Source organism: Trichomycterus rosablanca, chromosome 6 (genome assembly GCF_030014385.1).
Source record: "Trichomycterus rosablanca isolate fTriRos1 chromosome 6, fTriRos1.hap1, whole genome shotgun sequence".
NCBI classification, from domain to species: Eukaryota; Metazoa; Chordata; class Actinopteri; order Siluriformes; family Trichomycteridae; genus Trichomycterus; species Trichomycterus rosablanca.
The window spans coordinates 32287909-32312670 of NC_085993.1; the positions used below are offsets into that span (position 1 = coordinate 32287909).

Sequence of the window (24762 nt, forward strand, 5' to 3'; positions counted from 1 at the left end):
AATGACTTCTTCAGTCTGAGCTGGTGTTGAATACCCCAACCTTATATGCAACCTTTGCATAACGACCGATCACTGCCCATTGCATAACAATGGAACTGGTGATCAGGTCCATATGTAATTCACAATGACCATTAATTACAATGGCCATGTGTGTCTTTCACACATGATTGGGGTAAAGCTCCTATTACGGCGTTGTATGATGGTGAGAGATGTACTCTCAGGCCCCTCCCCGGTTCAGGGATGGTCGTTCCCTCTTCACGTAAAGAAAGTGGAGGAGTGCAGAGGTCGGGCGTGGCTCTCAGTACATGCAAATCCACCGAAGTATGGGTAAATATTGACATTGGTCAAGACACACCCTCCTTGGACATCATAGGGGCCCCCCAGGAGTGGATTGGCTATGCTGAAAAAGGGGGTAAAAAAACCTTCTAAAACAAGGGTCAGGTGCAGGTCCAGAGATGTGTAGAATTCACATTTCGGCTCTTATTAGGGCAGCAGAGGCTCGTCCAGGTACTGAATTAGCAATCATGAGGTTGCTGGTTCAAGCCTTATCATCACCAAGTGACCACTGTTGGGCCCCTGAGCAAGGCCCTTAACCCTTAATTGCTTGAATATTTAGTGATAAGTGTAACTTGCTTTTGATAAAAGCATCTGCTAAATGGCACAAATGTAAGATATAGACAATCAGCAAAACATGCCAATCTGATCCAGGGTGTCCAAAGTTTGGCTTAAAACTACATGAAAATAAGAATACTTGGCTGGATCAAGGCTTTGATGGTAAAAGAAGCTAAACACTGACAGTAAAAAGCAGTGCAATGTCAAAAATAATTAAGTATTTCTTACATACGTACACATCCAAAGACCTTGTCATAATCCCTGGCTAACAGACAAGACCTTGAAGCATTACATTTCAACACACAGGAGATTTCAAATTCAAGTTTTAGCTAGTGATTTTTGGGTAATCTGATTCAACAAATCAAGCCCTGATGTAGTCACAGCTTCGAGATTCAATCATATTACAAAAGAGCCTTCTGATGATGAGAGTTATTTACACATGTACTTCCATCTTGAAATAATTCCTTGAGCTGTTGGGATGTCTAACCCTCAGGCTCCTCCAGGTGGCGTGGGAGGCAGGGAGACTGGCGTCCTCGGGACAGGACGCCACCCACGGAAGGGGACAGGCTGCGCACTCCGACCCCGCTGAGAGGGACGATAGAGGGCGAGAGGCTGCGGTAAGTAACCCCGCTGCGGAAGTTCAGCTCCTGTGTGGGCAGGAGCGGCTTCAGTATGCTGACGAGGCAGAAAGCTGAGCCGCTTTTAGGGATGAAGTTCACCTTGTTCCGATCCGGACACAAGTACGGAGGAATCTCCTGCAGAGGCTTTGGCCTGAACAGACACAAGGGAGGGAACATTATAAGTGAATTATTGTACATTTGTCACAAAATGTTTTCAGAGTATTAAGTATGATATAACACAAAATATAATATAATTATTTAAGAAACTAGGTCATTCTATTCTGCTTCTGTTTTATGCATTCTTGCTGCGTTAGCATGCCTCAGCTATAGCTTGCAGACAGGAGATCTTACATTGTTTGTTAAAATTAAATGTACAATTTAAAATAAAGTGAAATTTACTATTTTGCTCAAAAACAGCAAGGGGTTTTATTTGATTCACCAAAGCACCTCTGCATGGTCACACTACTAAAGTCATGTTTGATTTATTAGGAAAATGCTGCAATTGCTTTATGTCAAACATCATGGCACACTTGTTATCCAAAAAATATTGCCCATAAAACATTATTCCAAAATGTATGTGCACATGATGGAAGGAGCATGTGGCAGGTACCCTCCTTGTATTGGCTATGCTAAATTGGGACAAAAAGGGAAAAAATGCATAAATAAAATAGGAAAATAATTGTTACCTGATACTCATTCTGATCAAGTAATAATGAAACAGTTTCTGATTCAGCTCATTGTTTAATATTCATGCATTTGTGATGTGAGTTAGATTTGCAGTGAACATGACATTAAAGTCAGAGATATGTAACTTAAAACTGTTACACAAATACATCACAGTGTCTGTCTGCTACTTACTGGTTCTCTTCAAAGACTTTGACTCGTTCACAACCTTCCGGAGGCTCACGCTTGAACATGTAGCTGTTGTTGGGTTTGGGAGAAGCAGCGTACTTAGGCAGAGGAGAGTATGGCCCTATATCTAGAGGTAAAAGAAGAAAGCCTTGATCACAAATTGTCTCCCTTTGCGTTTGTGTTGTAAGGTTCATATAGTTTTTTTATGGTAAACATTGTAAACATAAATCTGAGTCTGTACATTTGAAATTAAAGTTTTACTTGTAAACTTTTGTAAAAGGTCATGTATTTCATGGCAGTCCTGGGACTTTTTACTATTTAATTTAGGCATTTTCTCTAATTTTCACGCAATTTAGCGCAGTCAATTTGTCTTCCACTGATTGCAGTCGAGGTGGGTATATTGCTGCTCATGCCTCCTCCGACCCACACGCAGCCCTTAGCGGAACCCTTTTTCACCTGTGCACACTGCCCTTACACAGCGTTTGAAGACCCCACCCACATAGTCTGGTCATCCCACCCTGCAGGCACTGCCAATTATGTCTGTTAGATGGCACCAAGCCGACTGGTGGCAATGCCGAGTTTTGAACCGAGGAGTTCAGAATCTCAGCGCTGGTGTGCTAGTGGAATATCCCGCTGTGCCACCTGGGCACCAACTATTCTTTTTCTGTGGGTAAATAATCTGTGATGAAACATGTTTGTATCAGTATGTCAAAAAACAACCTTCATTCGACTGCAATAATAAAAAGTACATGAAAGTGTCCTCATCTGTTAAGGTCATAAGAAGAATCTAAAATGTCATTTATAATTTTGGCTTTTAGCAGATGCTTTTTTATCCTAAGCGACCTACAATACTGTGACAGTGCACTGTCTAAGCAATTGAGGGTTAAGGGCCTTGCAAAAGGGACCAGAAGTGACAACCTGGCAGTGGTGGGGCTTAAACAACCTTTTGATTACTAGTACCTTAACTGCTAGGTTAATTAACTGCTCCATTAATTTGATGCACAACCTGGGTCAAAAGTGACACAACTGAGTTTTTATTTTCTATATCTTTTCAGTTTTATATTTTTTGCTTTTTTAATAAAAATTATTTTTGTATCACTACCCTTCTAATGCACAACATGGGTCAAAAATGACCCTTATGTATTTACTATGGAATTTGACAGAAACTACTGACATTTGTAAGTGTTTGTAGTCAAAAACATATTTACTGATCTTTTGAAAGACAACCAAAGATTAGGCTCTTGAATCTTGAATATGTCCAATACTATTTGCTTGCTAGCTGTTTACATATTCTAGTATAGATAGCTTTTATTAGCTAAGACAGCAAATACATGAATAACTGACAAATGTGCATATGAAAATATTCTTGAATGGATGAATATGGGTCATTTTTGACCCATGTTGTGCATTAGAAGGGGTTTGCTTAGCTTGTGCATCAAAGGGTTAAAGTGTTTGCTGATCACATAAACAAAAAATCAAAACAAGGTCTTTTTTCAGCCTGACAGTTTATGGTGGTTTTGGTGGTATTAGACTTGCTTGATTGTGAACAGTGGAGCATCTCCAAAACTGCAGCTCTTGTGAGGTGTTCCTGGTCTGCAGTGGTCAGTATCTATCAAAAGTGGTCCAAGCAAGGAACAGTGGTAAACCTGCCTCGACAGGTCAGGAGTTTTTTGGCAGCAAAAGGGGGGCCAACACAATATTAGGTCATAATGTTATGAGCTAGTGGTCATAATAATGTGATTCGACAGTGTAGCTTTATCTTGTGATTTATGAAAACCTCTAGGAGGCACTCAGTTGGTGCAGCAGTACAATATGCTAGGACATCACAGTCGAGACCTGAGTCGTGAGTCTTGATTTAAGGTCAGTATCACCAGTCTTGTGAGAAAGCACATGTTATATCTTCTCAATAATCTCCCACACACTTCTGGTCATGTAGTGTAGTGTCTCACCTCTGTCGTTGAGTGCATCATCATTGAGGGGACTGTTTCCCATTGTGTCATTCAGGATGCTGAGATATGAGGGTGACACTGAATCAGCCCGGCTGCTGCTGTTGCTATGGTTACCACCCAGGCTTCGTCCTGAAGGAGTCTGGGTGTCAATGCTGCGTGTGCTGCTGCTGCGCTGTGGAAGGGGTGGGGGTGCACGGTGTCCATCAGGGACATCCTGTGGCTAAAACACACATACACATGTTAATAACATCTCAATCAACCAAGTGCGCCCTTATACAGTATGTTCAGATATATTTATTAAATTCATTACCTTGGACTTAGACTGTCCCCTAAAGTATAGTGATCGTTCATTGTTATTTTACTCATAACTTAACAATATAAAGCAAAACTGCCATACAATACTCTCAACAAGCACCCCAAAGCATTAAAGTGCCTTTAAACATTAATAATACGAACAATGAAATATATTCTATGCAAAATAAAACCTAGTTTAGATTATTAGAAAGCAATAGGTAATTAGAAATGACTAAATTCGGACAGGGCTCACACCTAACTTAACAATATAAAGTAATGTGTATATTATACATTTCTTACACAACGACCATGCGACCATAACATTATGGCCACTGACAGGTGAAGTGAATAACACTGATTATCTCTTCATTACAGCACCTGTTAGTGGGTGGGATATATTAGGCAGCAAGTGAACATTTTATCCTCAAAGCTGATGTGTTAGAAGCAAGAAAAATTTAAGGATTTAAGCAAGTTTGACAAGGGTCAAATTGTGATGGCTAGACGACTGGGTCAGAGCATCTCCAAAACTGCAGCTCTTGTGGGGTGTTCCCAGTCTGCAGTGGTCAGTATCTATCCAAAGTGGTCCAAGGAAGAAACAGTGGTAAACCGGCAACAGGGTCATGGGTGGCCAAGGCTCACTGATGCACGAGGGGAGCGAAGGCTGGCCCGTGTGGTCCGATCCAATAGACGAGCTACTGTAACTCAAATTGCTGAAAAAGTTAATGTTGGTTCTGATAGAAGGGTGTCAGACTCCATGCCTTGATGGGTCAGGGCAAAAGGGGGACCAACACAATATTAGGAAGGTGGTCATAATGATTGTCATCAGCAAAAGGTGCAAAAGTTATGTCATGGTATGTAGGTGCGTTAGGGTCCACGGCATGGGTGTGAAGGTACCACTGACTCCAAGGTGTATGTTGGAATATTAAACAGACACATGCTGCCATTAAGGTAATGCTTTTTCTCAGGACATCAATGTTTGTTTGTTTTTGCCAGGACTTATTGTGCACGTGCCACAACAATGTGGCTTTGTAGATCCCTGTGCGTGTGCTTGACTGGCCTTCCTGCAGTCCAGCCCTGTCTTCTGTCAAAAATTTATGGCAAATCATAAAGACAAGATTCAGACAGTGGTGATCATGGATTGCTGAGCAGCTGTCTTCTCTGTTCCCAAACCAATATAAAGTGGCATTAACAGATAGGGTGATGTAACGCAGTGGTAAACATGTTCTAACTTTAAGTGTGTTACAGGCATCTAATTCTAAATATATACAGTGCCTTGCAAAAGTATTCAGCCCCCTTGAACTTTTCAACCTTTTGCCACATTTCAGACTTCAAACATAACGATATGAAATTGTAATTTTTTGTGAAGAATCAACAACAAGTGGGACACAATCGTGAAGTGGAACGAAATTTATTGGATATTTTAAACTTTTTTTAGAAATAAAAAACTAAAAAGTGGGGCGTGCAATATTATTCAGCCCCTTTACTTTCAGTGCAGCAAACTCACTCCAGAAGTTCAGTGAGGATCTCTGAATGATCCAATGTTGACCTAAATGACTGATGGTGATAAATAGAATCCACCTGTGTGTAATCAAGTCTCCGTATAAATGCACCTGCTCTGTGATAGTCTCAGAGTTCTGTTTAAAGCGCAGAGAGCATCATGAAGACCAAGGAACACACCAGGCAGGTCCGAGATACTGTTGTGGAGAAGTTTAAAGCCGGATTTGGATACAGAAAGATTTCCCAAGCTTTAAGCATCTCAAGGAGCACTGTGCAAGCGATCATATTGAAATGGAAGGAGTATCAGACCACTGCAAATCTACCAAGACCCGGCCGTCCCTCTAAACTTTCAGCTCAAACAAGGAGAAGACTGATCAGAGATGCAGCCAAGAGGCCCATGATCACTCTGAATGAACTGCAGAGATCTACAGCTGAGGTGGGAGACTCTGTCCATAGGACACAATCAGTCGTACACTGCACAAATCTGGCCTTTATGGAAGAGTGGCAAGAAGAAAGCCATTTCTCAAAGATATCTATAAAAAGTCACCTGGGAGACACACCAAACATGTGGAAGAAGGTGCTCTGGTCAGATGAAACCAAAATCGAACTTTTTGGCCACAATGCAAAACGTTATGTTTGGCGTAAAAGCAACACAGCTCATCACCCTGAACACACCATCCCCACTGTCAAACATGGTGGTGGCAGCATCATGGTTTGGGCCTGCTTTTCTTCAGCAGGGACAGGGAAGATGGTTAAAATTGATGGGAAGATGGATGGAGCCAAATACAGGACCATTCTGGAAGAAAACCTGTTGCAGTCTGCAAAAGACCTGAGACTGGGACGGAGATTTATCTTCCAACAAGACAATGATCCAAAACATAAAGCAAAATCTACAATGGAATGGTTCACAAATAAACGTATCCAGGTGTTAGAATGGCCAAGTCAAAGTCCAGACCTGAATCCCATCGAGAATCTGTGGAAAGAGCTGAAAACTGCTGTTCACAAACGCTCTCCATCCAACCTCACTGAGCTCGAGCTGTTTTGCAAGGAAGAATGGGCAAAAATTTCTGTCTCTCGATGTGCAAAACTGATAGAGACATACCCCAAGCGACTTGCAGCTGTAATCGCAGCAAAAGGTGGCGCTACAAAGTATTAACGCAAGGGGGCTGAATAATATTGCACGCCCCACTTTTCAGTTTTTTATTTCTAAAAAAAGTTTAAAATATCCAATAAATTTCGTTCCACTTCACGATTGTGTCCCACTTGTTGTTGATTCTTCACAAAAAATTACAATTTCATATCGTTATGTTTGAAGCCTGAAATGTGGCAAAAGGTTGAAAAGTTCAAGGGGGCTGAATACTTTTGCAAGGCACTGTATACAAAATACAAAATCAATTTGGTTATTAAAAACATTAGAAATCTTTTCTTTGTACCTTTGTCAGTTAAATAAAAACTTAAATGAATTAACAAATTGAAATAAGGTTTTATTACACTTTACAAAATGCCCTAACTTTTCTGGAAATGAGGTTTGTAAATAGAATCAGAAATTTAAACCTTTTCAAAACTGTAATATGTTTAGTGCACCGAGGTTTAGCAAAAAGCAAATAGTTGCTATGTAGACTTACAACAATAACTTCATCTCGCTCTGTGGTGTCTCGTATGATGATGCGCTCAATCTCCTGGTTGAGGCCTTCAATGCTGTTGCGGAAGCGAGGAGGGGTGGTCCTGGAGATTGGGATGGGGATGAGGATGGTTTTGGGCATCTGAGACTGTGAAGAGAAAATGTGTACAGAAAACAATTAATGATAAGTAACACAAGTAAGCAATGAAGTGCAAAAATGAAAAAATAATGAATCGTATTATATACAGCTATAGTGAAGGTAAATGTACAACTAGACTCTTCTCATTTGGTGATGATGAAAATAAATCATGGCTAGTTTTCTCTGGCAGTTATCCCACTATCAGCATTTTTTAAATTATGCAAGATGCACCAGGATTCAAACCTCATTTACAGTCAATGACGGTATCACTGTGCTAATACATGCAGAAGGTGGACGGGTTTAATTTAGTGAATGGGTTAGTGTGTGTAATGTCATTTGATGGATTTGCACCCTTTTCAGTGTGTATTTCTGCCTTCTAAGTTCTAAAGCCACTGTGACCCAGATCTCAGTTGTTCAAGGATAATACTTAAAGGATTAAGCACACGAGGCATGCTGTTACAGGACAATAATTCCTGAAAAGTGGTCTGTTAACCATCCAGTTTTGATTATTTTCCACTAACTGCACACCACGAATGATACAGACTGTTGGGCAGACATTTCATTTTTTAATTTCATCATTTTCAGGGCATCAGTGACTCCCAAACACACACACAGCCAATTATGTATATGTAGAAACCTGGCTGGCCAATAGCACCAATGAGATTTGACCCTAGATCTCAGCATAACAGGCCACTGTGCCACCCAAGCATATTCAGCAGACATGTCCAGGCATATTAGCTGTTGCTACTGATATAGCAGTCTCTAAACATATGTCAATGTAAAGCTTGCTTTACTGTAGACACATATGTCACATGTTCCAACAATTCCTATTTCATGGCAGATATGTTTTGGTGGTTCTTGTATTACATCCGACCATCCGGACAGACTGGCTTTCACCATAAGGTGATTCTTTGGGTTTTCTACTGTTGGAGCAGTACTGTAATCAACACACTTTGGCCAATCAGAGGTTTAACTCTAACAGATGACCACATCTATTCAAAGCTGTTCTCCACCGATCCCAGTGGCTAACACCAAATATCTCTAAACATTTCATCATAAACATTTCATTTTTATCAACCACTTTATTCTGGTCTTGGTCATGGTCTGTCTGGTTTTAAGAAATTACTGGGTTCAAGGCACCAACACATCCTGGACGAAGCTCCAGTCCATTGCTGGGCGTCATTGACCTCCCCCACCCCACTGGCACAGCCAATCATGTCTATGTAGAAGTCAGACTGGCAAATAGCACCACTTAGATTCGACCCTAGATCTCAGCATAACAGACAACTGTGCCACCCGAGCAAATTCAGCATACATGCCCAGGTAAATAAGCTGTTGCTCCTCATATAGTAAATAGGTAGTGTATTTGAAAAAGTGCATTATTCTTTCCTGTCTCTAAACCTATAGCAATGTAAAGCTTGCTTGACTGTGGACACTGACATAAGTCACATGTTCCAACAATTCCTAATTAATGGTAGATATGTTGTTGTTGGTTCTTCACTTTGAAAATGAACCAGCACAATCAACATGGTCAATCAGAGGTCTAATTCTAACAGATGACCACACCCATTCAAAGGTCTTGTCCACTGATCCCAAAGGTTGACACCATACATTTTATCATAAACAAACCATTAACCACAACTGTAAAATCTTTGGTTTCATATTAACATATTTTTCGACTTTTCATTTTCTCCTACATGCTCATATGTTCCTCTCTAATCCCGCATGCTTTTCATTCCTCTCTTTGTAGTCCACATTTGAAAGAATACATGACAACCTCTTTCTAATTCCTATTGTTAATTGCAGATGTGAGCAAGAACTCATAGACAGACTGTAGAGCACAATGTGCTGTTCTATTTTTGGTGTTTGAAACAAGATTAGATCATCACATCCATATGTACGCATTCAAAATGTCGTGTCAGCATTATTACATTACACTTTGCTTCTGTTACAGCCTTTATGATGAGACTTTCCACTAGAATCTGACTGAAAGAATTTCAAAGGTATAATTTCATTTGGGTTTAAGTTATTTATTAAATTCTTCCACACTAAATCGGACAATAGATTTTATAGAACCTTTGAACATAGAAATTGAGTCGATTGGCAGTGTACTTTACACCAGCGGTCACCAACCACCGGGCCGCGGACCAGTACCGGTCCGTGGGTCATTTATTACCGGGCCGCACAGAAAGAATAAATAATTAGAGATCGCTACATCAGCAATGAAAACACTGCTTCCATTTCCAACACACGGGTGTTTACCATCTCATATCACCCCCAGGTGGAAGCTCTCCAGGAGTCTCGTTGCAGCAAAAAAAAGGTCATTTGTGAGCACTATAGTTATTCTATAGTTATAGTTATACTGCTTCCATTTCCTGCTTCCATTTCCAACACACGGTTGTTTATCATCTCATATCACCCCCACGTGGAAGCAGAGTCTCGTTGCAGCAAAAAAAAAGCTCATTTGTGAGCACTATAGTTATTCTATAGTTAAAGTTACCCCCCCCCCCCCCCCCCCCCCCCCCCCGGTCCGTAACAGTTTATTTTATATTGAACTGGTCCATGGTGCAAAAAATGTTGGGGAGCGCTACTTTACACCACTTTCCTTAATGCTTGGAAATGCACATGTCTTAGAAGTAAGTGGTGCAAAAGGACAGGTTGCCAGGTTGCCACGGTTGGGCAATGTTTTCATACCTTGGGCTTACGCAATTGGCTGTAGCTGTTGTGGCTAAGCTGTTGTTGCTCCTAGACATTTGCACTTCATGATAACTGCAAATACTAATGGCCAGGGTGGTTCCACCAAGGTAGAAAATTGATGAATGGAGTCATTGAAAAGCTGGCATAAGCCAAAGTTAATGTGCCTATTACCCAGTGGCCAAATGGATAAGGCATGAGCCTCCGGAGATGGGGATTGTGGGTTCGAGTCCCACCTGGGTTGTTCGATAATGTCTTCTTTAGTGCATATCCACAAAGTTGAATCAGTTCATCTGGAAGTTTGTTGTAGAGATACGTTTCGTCACTCAATCCGAATGACTTCTTCAGTCTGAGCTGGTGTTGAATACCCCAACCTTATATGCAGTTGATTTGCATAACGACCGATCGATCACTGCCCATTGCATAACAATGGAACTGGTGATCAGGTCTATATGAAATTCACAATGACCATTAATTACAATGGCCATGTGTGTCTTTCACACATGATTGGGGTAACGCTCCAATGACGGTGTTGTATGATGGTGAGAGATGTACTCTCAGGCCTCCTCCCCGGTTCAGAGATGGTCGTTCTCTCTTCACGTAAATGGCCTCTTTGACTCCACGTTCAAACCAGCGTTCCTCCTTGTCAAGGATCTGCACATCTTCATCATTAAATGAGTGGCCGCTGGCTTGCAGGTGGGTGTAAACCGCAGAGTCCTGGCCAGAAGAGGTCGATCTTCTATGTTGGGCCATCCGTTTCACCAGTGGCTGTTTAGTTTCCCCGATGTACAGTTCCCGGCAATCCTCCCGGCACCTAACAGCATACACTACGTTACTCTGTTTGTGTCGAGGAACCCGGTCCTTAGGGTGAACTAATTTCTGGCGTAGCGTGTTCTGGGGTTTGAAAGCAACTGAAACACGGTGTTTGGAGAATATCTGTCTTAATTGTTCCGATACTCCCGCCACATACGGAATCACCACTGGTTTGTGCTTGCACATGGAGGAAGTGGAAAAGAAGGCACTAAGGACCTACTCAGGGACACCACAGAGTCATTGGTTCAGATATGTGGATGACACCTGGGTTAAAATAAAATCAGAGGAAGTACCACATTTCACAGACCACATCAACTCGGTGGACAAACACATCAAGTTCACAAGGGAGGATGCAAGCGACAACGTTTTAGCCTTCTTAGACTGTAAAATTGCTAGTAAAGATGGGGGACGGTTGAAAGTAAATGTTTACCGCACACCAACGCACACGGACCAGTACTTAAGGTTTGACTCCCATCATCCTTTGGAGCACAAACTAGGAGTCATCAGGACGCTGCACCACCGGGCGAACAGCATCCCCACAGACACTACGGCCAAGGATAGAGAGAAATCTCATGTCAAGAAGGCCCTGGGTGAATGTGGTTATCCCAACTGGGCACTCGTAAAAGCGGGAAAAATGCCCAAACACAGCTCCAGTGGATCGAAGGGAGGAGAAGAACAACCGCGGTCTAAGCACAAACCAGTGGTGATTCCGTATGTGGCAGGAGTATCGGAACAATTAAGACGGATATTCTCCAAACACCGTGTTTCAGTTGCTTTCAAACCCCAGAACACGCTGCGCCAGAAATTAGTTCACCCTAAGGACCGGGTTCAAGTCCCATCTGGGTCGTCAGATTCCGACTTCTTTACTGCATTTCATTGCCTCGGACTTGTACTAAGCACTGACAATAAGGTTGAATTAATCTATCTATCTAATTGCAATAGCAAGTAGCACTTCCAAACATTTCACTATGCTGATCTTGCATTTATAAATTTTGAAGCCTAGTCCGCACCTTAACATTTTTGCTCAATTAAACACGCACATTTAGAATAAGTAATGGATCTGTTGGTGAAAGTAGATACATTATTAATTAGGCTAATGTCTACTACAATGTCCTTGCATCTTTCCATAGGAGAACAGAAGGTATGACGAAGAGCAAGGTGGGTCACCTCAGGCTATGATGCAGTAAGGTTACAAAGGTCAGGTTAAACCTACAGAGCATAGAAACTATTAAAAGTGCTCACCTGTGATTGAATAATAGCATGGTTGCCATTGAAGGGTGATTTGCGCTCCTTGTCACGACGATGACGACTGCTTCTCTTGCTGCGCTGGAGCTGCTGTCTCAATTTTGCAATCTGAGGGTTGCAATTAAAACTGATGAACCACAACAAATATAAATATTAACTAATTATATTTTCTAATCTAATTAGGCTGCATTTGACAGTAAAGAACACTAATATGGACAACTTCATGCCTATGTTTACCTCTTTCAGCTGGTCAGTGCTGCCACAGGATGCTGAGCGTTTATGAGAGCCTCTCCTCCGCTCATCTACCCAGGCCCTGGGGGTCTGAAGACAGAGGGTAAAGGTTGGTGAGAACTTTATTAGGGTTTTGATTATTTAATTAAACACATATAAGACATTCAATTATTAAGCACCAACACCCATTTGATTTGTTTTGTGTCAAGTAGAGTAAGAAAAAGATTGCTTTAGCATATGCAAAAAACTTGCAAGCTTTGTTGTAGTGATTAGCACCAGGTACTTTATTGTCTCAGCTTTTACACAGTTACATTGTTTTATGCTGAAACGTAACTGTTCATGATATAACTGTGACAATTTAAAATTTACTTATAATGTTTGGTTATTCATTTTCTTAGCTCGCTTTATCCTGTTTAGGGTCACAGTGGGTCCAGAGCAATATATTCACTCACTGGCACAATAAGGATTAACTTCCACCTTTTGTATTTTTTTTCGAAGTTAACTGATAAGAACATGCAAAATGGGTTTAAGTGAAAGTAAATGTGGAAGTGTGTGTGTCATGCCCATAGATTCATTTACACCCAGGTTAGTGTTCATTCCTGTGCTATGTCCAGTGTTTCCAGGTAAGCTTCAACACCAACTGATCAGAATGAACTTGGTAATTATTGAATTTGTCTGTATATTCAAAATATACATTATGATCGTGACCCCACTGCTGTTAAGCAAACTAGTGTTCTGCTGGCCACTAGGCTGATGTTCAAGTGCGTGGTCATAGGTGTCAAGGGAAGGAAAAACCCAGGACGATGAAGTAAGTGCCAAAGTGCAAGGTGTGTTTATTTAGTCCACCCAGTGCTCCAATAAGGTGAAAAAACTATTTATACTATTTACAAACTGTACAAAAAAAGTATACATGGCTTTTATCAGCCTTTTCACAGTTCAAAAAAATAAATAAATAAATAAAATAAAGTCTGTACACCAGGACCGAGTCGGATCCGAATCAAACGGTTCTCTCAGGCAATCCGCTCAACACTGAATCAGTTTATAATTTCACAGTCTCTCTCTCTCTCTCAATTCAATTCAATTTGCTTTATTGACATGACAAATTCACATTTGTATTGTCAAAGAGATCATATAGTATATATAAATAAAAAAAGAACAGGTATATACATAGAGATGAAATATGTAAAGAAAATGTAATTATGTAATAAAACAAATAAAAGAGGAAATATCATTGTGTGTGTGTGTGTGTGTGTGTGTGTGTGTGTGTGGTGGTGGTGGGGGGGGTGGTGTACATGAATATGTACACTCATGTACATATTTGGCTGCAGTGGAGGCTGATGGTCCCTCTCCTAATATAATGGCCAATTTCTGCCTCTCTGTCAGTGTTCTGAAGCTGCTCACTACTCTTTCAAACTGATTTTCATATTTATGTCTGATTGTTGTGTATTTTGGGCAGTTTAGAAGGAAGTGCACCTCTGTCTCAACCTCACCTGTCCTGCAGTGACCACACAGTCTCTCCTCTGGGGATCCAGGACTAAACCTGCCTCTCACTCAGTCTGTATTTGGTGAGAATGTGTCTTTGCTTCGTATCTCGGACAGTAAGGAGATACGTGGCCAGGTTGTGTTCATGTTTTAGGGTCAGATAGCAGTTTAGTCTGTTTTGGGATTGAGTTTGGGTTGTCCAATGTTCAATGTACAATTTCTTTTCTCTTCTCTTCTCATTATCAGTTTGTTTAGTCCGCTCATACAGGACTTGATCAGGGTCGTCATCACAATGTTTGGTGGGATTTTCCAGATTCTTAGGGCTTCTAGCTTTTTATGGCTTATTTTAGCTTACCTTATTGGTTTCCAATGGGACTGAGATCACCATGACGATCATTTTTGGACCCATTTAGCCATGACCCTTGCCAGAGGTGGACAGATTTTTATTTACATTTTCTAAAACTTGTGGATTACATGATGTCATAAATCCTAACAAGATTTACCATTTAAAACCATCCAAAGCATCACAGATTTCCCACTATACATAACAGTGAAATTAAGTTCTTTTCTGTATAAGGGTCATTCCTACAATTCGGTGCCTTTTGTGTCCCCAGTACTGATCATTGTATTTATTAAGTAAATTTTAAACAATACAATTTTCTAAACATCTTACTAAAATAATTAACACTTTCAAATACTAAACACAATGTTTTCTACCCACCCAAAATAAAATCACTGTATACATACTGATTTAGTGATGGATATATGAGGTTTAATAGGGTGACCATAAAAAAGAGGACGCCTGATTCGGGGAAGGAAGGGGGGGAGGGGGGGGTATTCCATGTCGTTGGTGACACCATGGCAATGTGTATGGGGTAGAGGTTTAAATATTTGACAAATGAGTCAATAACCATACAGCTGTGTTACTGAACTTTAATAAATGTACAGCTGCTCTTTAACAAGGGCCTTTATGGTCAGATAATCTTATTCCTTCACATTCAGCATTAAGCTCTATACAATAATAACAACAAATTAAAAAACAGTAGTCACCTATAAATAAAATCCCTTTATTTTTTAGTTTCTTTGATGTATTGTACAATCGTATCAGCCGACTTATTAGGAGTGTTTTTAACTTTAATTTAATTCACTTTAATTACTTGCTCCCATCAGTAGAAACCCAGCAGTAAGGTGTGTCTTCTAGTGCTTGCTAAGCAATTTCCACAGAATGCAGAGCCATCACGGTGTTGACAAGAGTCTCTGTGTTAGTATGTGCATGTGAAAAAGACTTATTTTAACAAAACAGATGCACTCCTAACAAGACCTAAAAACAAACCAATGCAAAAACATACACACAGAATAGCAAGTGCAGACTAGAAAAATCCCAGCCGGACGCATTTTTTAGGTCTCAAAAAGAGGACGTCTGGGAAAAAGAGGATTTGTCAGTCTTTCAATACTGTTTAAAAAAGCTTTGCTTAAACTTGGATTTTTTTTTTCTTTATGAGTTTGATTTTATTGCTGACTATAAGGGTTTTTCACATGTCGCTCAAGTTGCTGTCCACCGTGTTATTAATTACTACTGTCTCTTAAAATGAAAAGCTGTTTTACATACTGACATCATTTCCTGGGGCTCCCATGATCTTTTTAGAGGGAAAACAACTGTGGAAAATGAGTGGCTTATTAAACTCCTTATTTTAATGTTGTTTTTTCCACATTTTATCCTAAAAGTCTTACATGGTCAACCATAACATGTCCACCCTGTTATGGGATGTATGAGAAAAAGCAATACTATTTGATCATTTTAAAAATAATCACACTAAAAAGCAGAGAATTCTTTGTCTGAATTCACTTTTATGCTAGCATGGTTTTGCTCACTTGCTAGCTAATGGCTAATTTTATGTCAGAATGTCCACCCTGTTATGGTCCACCCTGTTACAACCTAATACGTGACAGGCTGGACGTCACAGTGTGAATGAGGTGCATGTGTAATTTAGCTTGACCAGTATTAGTTTGGAAAAGTATAACATGTCCTTTTTATAATAAAACATGAAAAACAAATTAAAAGTGTTTCATTTTCAAAAAGTTTTAAGGTCCAAAAGGCACCCAATCCCAGGAATGACCCATAACCATTTTTCTTTTTTAAGCCAAACTGTGTTTGTTCGACTATTGCTGTCTCATCTGACCACAGAAATTGATTTCATTCAAACATTTAGTAACATTTCTAGAACTACAGGTGATTATTTAGATGAAAATGCATTATTCTGGCATGTCTGTTGACATGGAGTTGCTGTATAACTGTAGATTTAAGACTTGTTGATTCCAAAATGCTACGATCTTTTGCACCATCTTCCAGAAAGTACATTTACACACCAGGGAAAACACAAATGGGGACATAATTTAGTCCAGAAATACTGTATGTGTGCCAATTATTGTGACATGAAGTTTTCTTTACATGACATAATGATTTTGGATATTTCTCATATTTTATGTGTGAGATTCAGTCAACCAATCAAGCAATTAATGATCTTTACCAAGGGTGTCAATAATTCTAAACTTGACTATACTTTTTAATGGGTATTTGGTCAATATAATTAAAGATCACCATCTTAGTAACCTACCTGGGTGGCCTTGTCCCTCATCGAGAGGGTGGGGTGGGTGGTGCTTATGTACAGCTGCCAGTTCCCTGATAGACTGAGTCCAGGTGATGGGGTGTCGTTTTATTCAGCTAGATGTAGGGCTATGACAATAGGATGTTGCTGAAAATAAAAAGAGACATAAATAAGTTTAGCTTAATCTACAAAAGCATGGATAGTTATACTTAATTTTACTGCACCACCACTGCAATAGTCATAACAGACAAACAAGACGCCACATGGGTCAGCTTCTGATTTTTTCCTTATTAGCCAAATTTATTAGGGTCTTAAAGTCAACCCAACCAAATAGTTCATTAGTACTATATAACATAATGATCAATCTTTACTTGTATTAATTGTTAGGTAATGATGTCAAGGTACATCATCTGTATTTAGTTTACTCTAGAATCACTCTCCCATGATGCCTTGTTATAATGTAAGTAATCAACTAGCTCAACCTCATTCACACTTAGAGATGAAATACTGTAGAATGTACAGTATATTACCAGCCAGGCCTTAATTCTCTTTTCGTTTTAAAATTTGTGGAACTGTTTAGGCCTTTTCTGATTCAAGACATAGTTTCACAAGATCGGTGTAAAAGAACTCCATTGGACTCCACAGAGCCCTGGACTCAACCTGATAAACCTCTTTGGAATAAATTTTAATGTTGATCTCAAAGCAGGCCTCCTTGTCCGACATCATTGTTTGACCCAGAAATGTTCACAAGTCACAAAATACGAGTCTTTAGGCTAGAGTCCGAGTCAAGTCACGAGTCTTTCAGCTAGAGTCCGAGTCAAGTCACGATAATATACACGATAATATACACGATAATATAGTCAATATAATATACACAAAACATATATTGGAAATGTAGCGTAGAAATAAACAAATAATATGTAAGTTCAGATCAAAAACAACAACAGATTAGCGACTGTATTTTGCCGTTTTACTTCGTGCCTTTACTTTCCTAGGTACCAGTAAAAAGCTTAAACTGACGTTTTGTTTTCTTTGCAAATTACGGCACAGCGGCCAAAATCCCAAACACAGCAAAAAATCCATAATACTGCTTACCTTAGCTTATGTTGTTCCAGATGCTATTAAATTTATAACCGTGTGTTGTCCCATTAGGAATATAATCCGTTATTTTGTAAATGTGCTTATAATTAAAAACCTCCAAACTTTTCCCGGTTGTGAAGTAAAACACGAACTCGTTAGAAAGCCAATCAAGCGTTTCATTGACAATCATCTGTGTGACGCTGCAAACTAAATACATGCAAATAACAGCATTTCTTACTAAAAATTACAATCAGAAGGTCTGATTGGTTTAGAAAGTGGTTCTTACAATCATTAGCACCAATTCTGTATGAGCGTTCCATTCACATTATGTGTTACTGTGAAGTGCACTACGTAGAGTATTCCATCATTTTAAGTAGGGACACCACGCCGGAAGCTGGCTGTAACATTTACCTATTGCGTGTGTTGCGGTTTAAAACTGCCAGAGCGTTATTATTTGAGAGCAGAAAATGACACGATCAGAATGATGTCTGATCATATATATATATATATATATATATATATATATATATATATATATATATATATACAGTGGGGGAAATAAGTATTTGATCCCCTGCTGATTTTGTAAGTTTACCCCCTTACAAAGACTTGAACAGTCTATAATTTTTATGGAATGTTTATTTTAACAGAGAGAGACAGAATATCAACAAAAAATCCAGAAAAAAAACATTAAATAAAAGTTATAAATTAATTTGTATTTAATTAAGGGAAATAAGTATTTGATCCCCTACCAACCAGCAAGAATTCTGACCCCCACAGACCGGTTATGTGCCCATGTGCCACACAAATTAGTCCTGTCCCTGTATAAAAGACTCCTGTCACAGAATCAGTTTCTTCCGTTCAAATCTCTCGACCACCATGGGCAAGACCAAAGAGCTATCAAAGGACGTCAGGGACAAGATTGTAGACCTGCACAAGGCTGGAATGGGCTACCATACCATCAGCAAGAAGCTTGGTGAGAAAGAGACCACTGTTGGGTGCGATCATTCGAAAATGGAAGAAATACAAGATCACAGTCAATCACCCTCACTCTGGAGCTCCATGCAAGATCTCACCTGGTGGGGTAAGAATGATTCTGAGAAAGGTGAGGTCAGTCCAGAATTACACGGGAGCAGCTTGTCAATGATCTCAAGGGAGCTGGGAGCAGAGAAATGCTGGATATGACCCCAAGAACACCATCCCCACCGGGCATTTCTTTGCCTCCAAACACGGCGAGTGGAGTTGATGCCAAAGAGCTCAATTTTGGTCTCATCTGACCATATCACATTCTCCCAAGCTTTCTCTGAATCATTCAGGTGTTCATTGGCAAACTTCAGACGGGCCTGTACATGAGCCTTCTTGAGCAAAGGGACTTTGCGGGCACTGCAGGATCTCAATCCATTATGGTGAAGTGTGTTACTAATGGTTTTCTTGGTGACTGTGCTCCCAGCTCCCTTGAGATCATTGACAAGCTCCTCCCGTGTAATTCTGGTTGGTAGAGGTTGGTAGAGGATCAAATACTTATTTCCCTTAATTAAATACAAATTAATTTATAACTTTTATTTAATGTTTTTTTGTTGATATTCTGTCTCTCTCTGTTAAAATAAACCTTCCATAAAAATTATAGACTGTTCAAGTCTTTGTAAGGGGGTAAACTTACAAAATCAGCAGGGGATCAAATACTTATTTCCCCCACTGTATATAGTATATATATACAGTGTATCACAAAAGTGAGTACACCCCTCACATTTCTGCAGATATTTAAGTATATCTTTTCATGGGACAACACTGACAAAATGACACTTTGACACAATGAAAAGTAGTCTGTGTGCAGCTTATATAACAGTGTAAATTTATTCTTCCCTCAAAATAACTCAATATACAGCCATTAATGTCTAAACCACCAGCAACAAAAGTGAGTACACCCCTTAGTGAAAGTTCCTGAAGTGTCAATATTTTGTGTGGCCACCATTATTTCCCAGAACTGCCTTAACTCTCCTGGGCATGGAGTTTACCAGAGCTTCACAGGTTGCCACTGGAATGCTTTTCCACTCCTCCATGACGACATCACGGAGCTGGCGGATATTCGAGACTTTGCGCTCCTCCACCTTCCGCTTGAGGATGCCCCAAAGATGTTCTATTGGGTTTAGGTCTGGAGACATGCTTGGCCAGTCCATCACCTTTACCTTCAGCCTCTTCAATGAAGCAGTGGTCGTCTTAGAGGTGTGTTTGGGGTCATTATCATGCTGGAACACTGCCCTGCGACCCAGTTTCCGGAGGGAGGGGATCATGCTCTGCTTCAGTATTTCACAGTACATATTGGAGTTCATGTGTCCCTCAATGAAATGTAACTCCCCAACACCTGCTGCACTCATGCAGCCCCAGACCATGGCATTCCCACCACCATGCTTGACTGTAGGCATGACACACTTATCTTTGTACTCCTCACCTGATTGCCGCCACACATGCTTGAGACCATCTGAACCAAACAAATTAATCTTGGTCTCATTAGACCATAGGACATGGTTCCAGTAATCCATGTCCTTTGTTGACATGACTTCAGCAAACTGTTTGCAGGCTTTCTTGTGTAGAGACTTCGGAAAAGGCTTCCTTCTGGGGTGACAGCCATGCAGACCAATTTGATGTAGTGTGTGGCGTATGGTCTGAGCACTGACAGGCTGACCCCCCACCTTTTCAATCTCTGCAGCAATGCTGACAGCACTCCTGCGCCTATCTTTCAAAGACAGCAGTTGGATGTGACGCTGAGCACGTGCACTCAGCTTCTTTGGACGACCAACACGAGGTCTGTTCTGAGTGGACCCTGCTCTTTTAAAACGCTGGATGATCTTGGCCACTGTGCTGCAGCTCAGTTTCAGGGTGTTGGCAATCTTCTTGTAGCCTTGGCCATCGTCATGTAGCGCAACAATTCGTCTTTTAAGATCCTCAGAGAGTTCTTTGCCATGAGGTGCCATGTTGGAACTTTCAGTGACCAGTATGAGAGAGTGTGAGAGCTGTACTACTAAATTGAACACACCTGCTCCCTATGCACACCTGAGACCTAGTAACACTAACAAATCACATGACATTTTGGAGGGAAAATGACAAGCAGTGCTCAATTTGGACATTTAGGGGTGTAGTCTCTTAGGGGTGTACTCACTTTTGTTGCCGGTGGTTTAGACATTAATGGCTGTATATTGAGTTATTTTGAGGGAAGAATAAATTTACACTGTTATATAAGCTGCACACAGACTACTTTTCATTGTGTCAAGGTGTCATTTTGTCAGTGTTGTCCCATGAAAAGATATACTTAAATATCTGCAGAAATGTGAGGGGTGTACTCACTTTTGTGATACACTGTATATATATAATTGTCACACGTAACTAATGTTGCTGACTTTTGTTGTCCAAAAGTCATTTTATGCGAGTCACGAGTCACATACTCGAGTCCCCATCTCTGGTTTGACCTAACATATGCACCTTTGATAAATTCTGTGTGATCAGGCATTAATGTTGTATGAGAAGGACTGGCTTGAAATTGACATTCCAATTTATCTTATCAGTCTTTAGTTATGTGCAGGACACTGGAGTTTCTCCACACCAAAACAAACCATCTATTTGGATCTCACTTTGTGTACAAAAGTACAATCATGCTGTAACACAGGACAGTGGTAGCCTAGTGGGTAGAACTGTGGGTTACCAACTAGAAGATTGTCAGTTTAAATCCTGGCTCTACCATGCACCCACTGTTGGGCCCTTAAGCAAGCCCCTTAACCCTCTCAGCTCAAGGGCTGCTGTACAATGGCTGCCCTTACTCTCTGAGCCCAGATTTCAAAGAACCAACAAACAGACGCCACATGGGTCAGCTTCTGACTTTTGCCTTATTAGCCAAATTTTATTAGCGTCCCACACTCATGACCCAACCAAGTAGTTCATTAGTGCTAAATTACATAATTAATAATCTTTACTTGTATTAAAGGTCAAGCCAATGTCGTTATGGCAACTTTTTTCCAAATAAGCTGGGATATGCAACTAAAGACTTTCATTGTACTGTACATGTGTGTACATATGTATGTATATATGTCAAATAAAGGCATTTTATCTGCCCTAGATTATCCTTAACAAGAAAGGGTCTTCTCCATACTGCAGCAAGATTGAAAGAATATAATAAGTTGTATAGGCTATAATAGATTTTATTTAGCAAGTGTGACACATTTTTACTGGACGTCTGCATTGGCTTAGAATTTCTATGTCAATGTATCACTACAGATCACTGTTGAATCCACACTAATGGACATTACCAGCAAATATCTGGGAGATTTCCCACCTTCCATCTCTTTTTACACCCCAAGATAAAAAAAAGGCTGTGGTTATGCAGACTGCACTGTTTATGTTGACAGAAATGGAGCCATAGCTGTTTTGTTCCCATATTTCCTTCTGGACTATGTCTACAGAGAGCAACCTCATATGAACTGCCATTCAATGACTATATTGTAATCCAATAAACCTCGCAAACGTTAGATTGATTATGTTCATGCACAGCCTGCATTTTTTGTTTATATGATTAAGTCTGGCAACAGCTACACAGAATTATAATGTGTAAATCTGCTCAAATGGTAAAAAAATAACATTATTTGCTAGAAAGCTTTTGATATATCACATTTTTCTGCTATATAAGCATCACAAAGACCAATAATAAGATTATATTCTTTTTATTTTCTGCATTTAGCAGGTGCTTTAATCCAAAGTTACTTACAGTTCTGTGACAGTATATTATCTAAACAATTGCTCTAGGACCCAACAATGGCAACCTGGCAGTGGTGGGTCTTGAACCAGCAACCTCTTGATTACTAGTCCAGTACCTTAAGGCTACAAGGCCTAGCGAGGCTACAATTTCTTCTTGCCTTTTTTCTTTTGTGTGTTTTTGCTCCTGGTGGTAGTCCCAGTTTCAATGTACCCATCAGCCATAACATTAAAACCACCTCCTTGTTTCTACACTCACTGTCCATTTTATCAGCTCCACTTACCATATAGGAGCACTTTGTAGTTCTACAATTACTGACTGTAGTCCATCTGTTTCTCTGCATGCTTTGTTAGCCCCCTTTCATTATATTGTTCAATGGTCAGGACTCTCCCAGGACCACAACAAAGTAGGTATTATTTGGGTGGTGGGTCATTCTCAGCACTGCAGTGACACTGACATGGTGGTGTGTTAGTGTGTGTTGTGCTGGTATGAGTGTATAAGACACATCAATGCTGATGGATTTTTAAACACATCACTGTCACTCAACTCCAGAAGCGCTGCTGTGTCTGAGCTATACCAGCACAACACACACAAACACACCACCACTATGGCATTTTCACTGCAGTGCTGAGAATGATCCACCACCACAATAATACCTACTCTGTGGTGGTCCTGGGAGAGTCCTGACCATTGAAGAACAGCATAAAAGGGGACTAACAAAGCTGTATAGTAGAACTACAAAATGCTTCTATATGGTGAGTGGAGCTCATAAAATGGACAGTGAGTGTAGAAACAAGGAGGTGGTTTTAATGTTATGGCTGATCGTTGTATCTATATACATATAACATTGAGGTTAGTTTGGTTATATTTGGTTATATTACAGACATGGATGAGATAGGTAACTGTTTATTCTTAATAAAATATGGGGGTGAGTTTGCCAATTTAAAGGAAAAACATTTAAATGAGTTATTTATATACAGTGAATATACTGCATCTGGTGTTATAAAAAGGTAAAGCACTTTACACTTGTAGCAATAATATTAATAATAAAAATGAATTATTACTGGAATTATTAATTGAAATTACAATAATAACAGCAAATGTTACAATTATTTAAATGTACAACCAGGTTCTACACTCTAAACTAAACTAATATAAGTTTAAACTGAATAAACTGAATATAATAGGATGGTTTATTAGTCAGTACCATGCTGCACTATTCTGAGCAACATCTGATTACCTTTCATGTTTTTACACTATTTACCAAACGTCATAAGGGCTCAATACAATGAAACAGTAATCGTTTATATTATTAAAGCCATAAATACACCTAAATGAGAAAAAAGGTTTAAATGTTACAGGTCATTTAGGTTTCTGTGCATTTTTGAATAGTACCAGTGGTTCAGCTCATATTTACAGCGGCTGATGCTGCAGCAATGAGATGTTTTGGATCCATCGCATTTTACAACAATAATACAAAACAGATGTACCAGGTATTATCATTTAGACTGTACACAATTAAATGATAATGCATACGATGCTTTTGATGTTAATGGACACAATGTAGCTATAGCTATTTATAAACACGGCCTATATATTTGACACCCGAGTGGAGAAATTTGCATGAATCAGGTCTCTGCAGCACGAGGCGCCATAGCAACTGACGATGAAGAAACAAGAACAGCATCAGCAGGGCCCAGCATCGCACCAAAATCCATATCATTTCCATAACGCACATTAATGTGCATTTAATTCATCTTCTAATAAAATATAAAACATCCAACAACAATGATTACAGCGAAATAACAAATAATCCGCGTAATCCTTACCTCGTATGGACAAGTGAGCTGCTCCGGTGCTGATATTCATGGCCCGTTGGTAAAGAAAGCCAGTACGATGCTGTCGGTTATTACATTTATTGCTGATGTGGATGAATTATGTCAGTATTTATCGGTGGGTGCAGCAGTAGGATAAACAGGCGCGGTGGGTACCGGGGAGGATTCAGGCAGGATGCAGAGAGGCTGCTCGCGGGTTGCTATGGGCGTTGCCACGATGATGCTGCTGGCAGACTCGCAGTGAAGGGTTGCCAGATTGTCCTGTCACTAAAACATGCTATACAGACTTGAGCTGAGGTAATATTTACTTTACTGGCTATGTCTTTAAATGTCTTTAAACTGCACTTTATTATTTACTTATTTATTTATTAGGGTTTTAACATCATGTTTTACTCACTTTGGTTACATTAATGTCAGAAACAGTTACTGGTTATACAAGATTCATCAGTTC

The 24762-nt window shown here is 40.0% G+C and overlaps 1 protein-coding gene across 2 annotated transcripts; it reads right to left on the bottom strand.

Annotated features, from left to right (window-relative positions):
* Window positions 1-997: 997 nt before the first annotated feature.
* On the bottom strand, window positions 998-24338 carry fam117ba (family with sequence similarity 117 member Ba). 2 transcript variants are annotated; one of them, XM_062996856.1, is made up of 8 exons: window positions 24306-24338; window positions 16665-16802; window positions 12574-12657; window positions 12334-12444; window positions 7450-7593; window positions 4034-4247; window positions 2091-2211; window positions 998-1383 (listed from the first exon to the last, which is right to left on the bottom strand). In XM_062996856.1, exons 2-8 carry the CDS (start codon window positions 16683-16685, stop codon window positions 1095-1097), a joined length of 984 nt encoding a protein of 327 aa, XP_062852926.1. In that variant the 5' UTR covers window positions 16686-16802; window positions 24306-24338; the 3' UTR covers window positions 998-1094. The 2 variants fall into 2 exon arrangements, with proteins under 2 accessions (XP_062852926.1, XP_062852925.1); XM_062996855.1 differs by having other exon boundaries at window positions 4034-4253.
* Between the last annotated feature and the right edge of the window lie 424 nt (window positions 24339-24762).

Excerpts from the sequence above, each read along its gene's own strand:
- fam117ba (XM_062996855.1), bottom strand. The coding sequence starts at position 16,685 with ATGAGGGACAAGGCCACCCAG. Across the intron at positions 7,594-12,333 it reads ATGCTATTATTCAATCACAG|TCTCAGATGCCCAAAACCAT; the intron begins GTGAGCACTTTT and ends TTCTCTTCACAG. Across the intron at positions 2,212-4,033 it reads TGATGCACTCAACGACAGAG|ATATAGGGCCATACTCTCCT; the intron begins GTGAGACACTAC and ends TTTTACCTCTAG.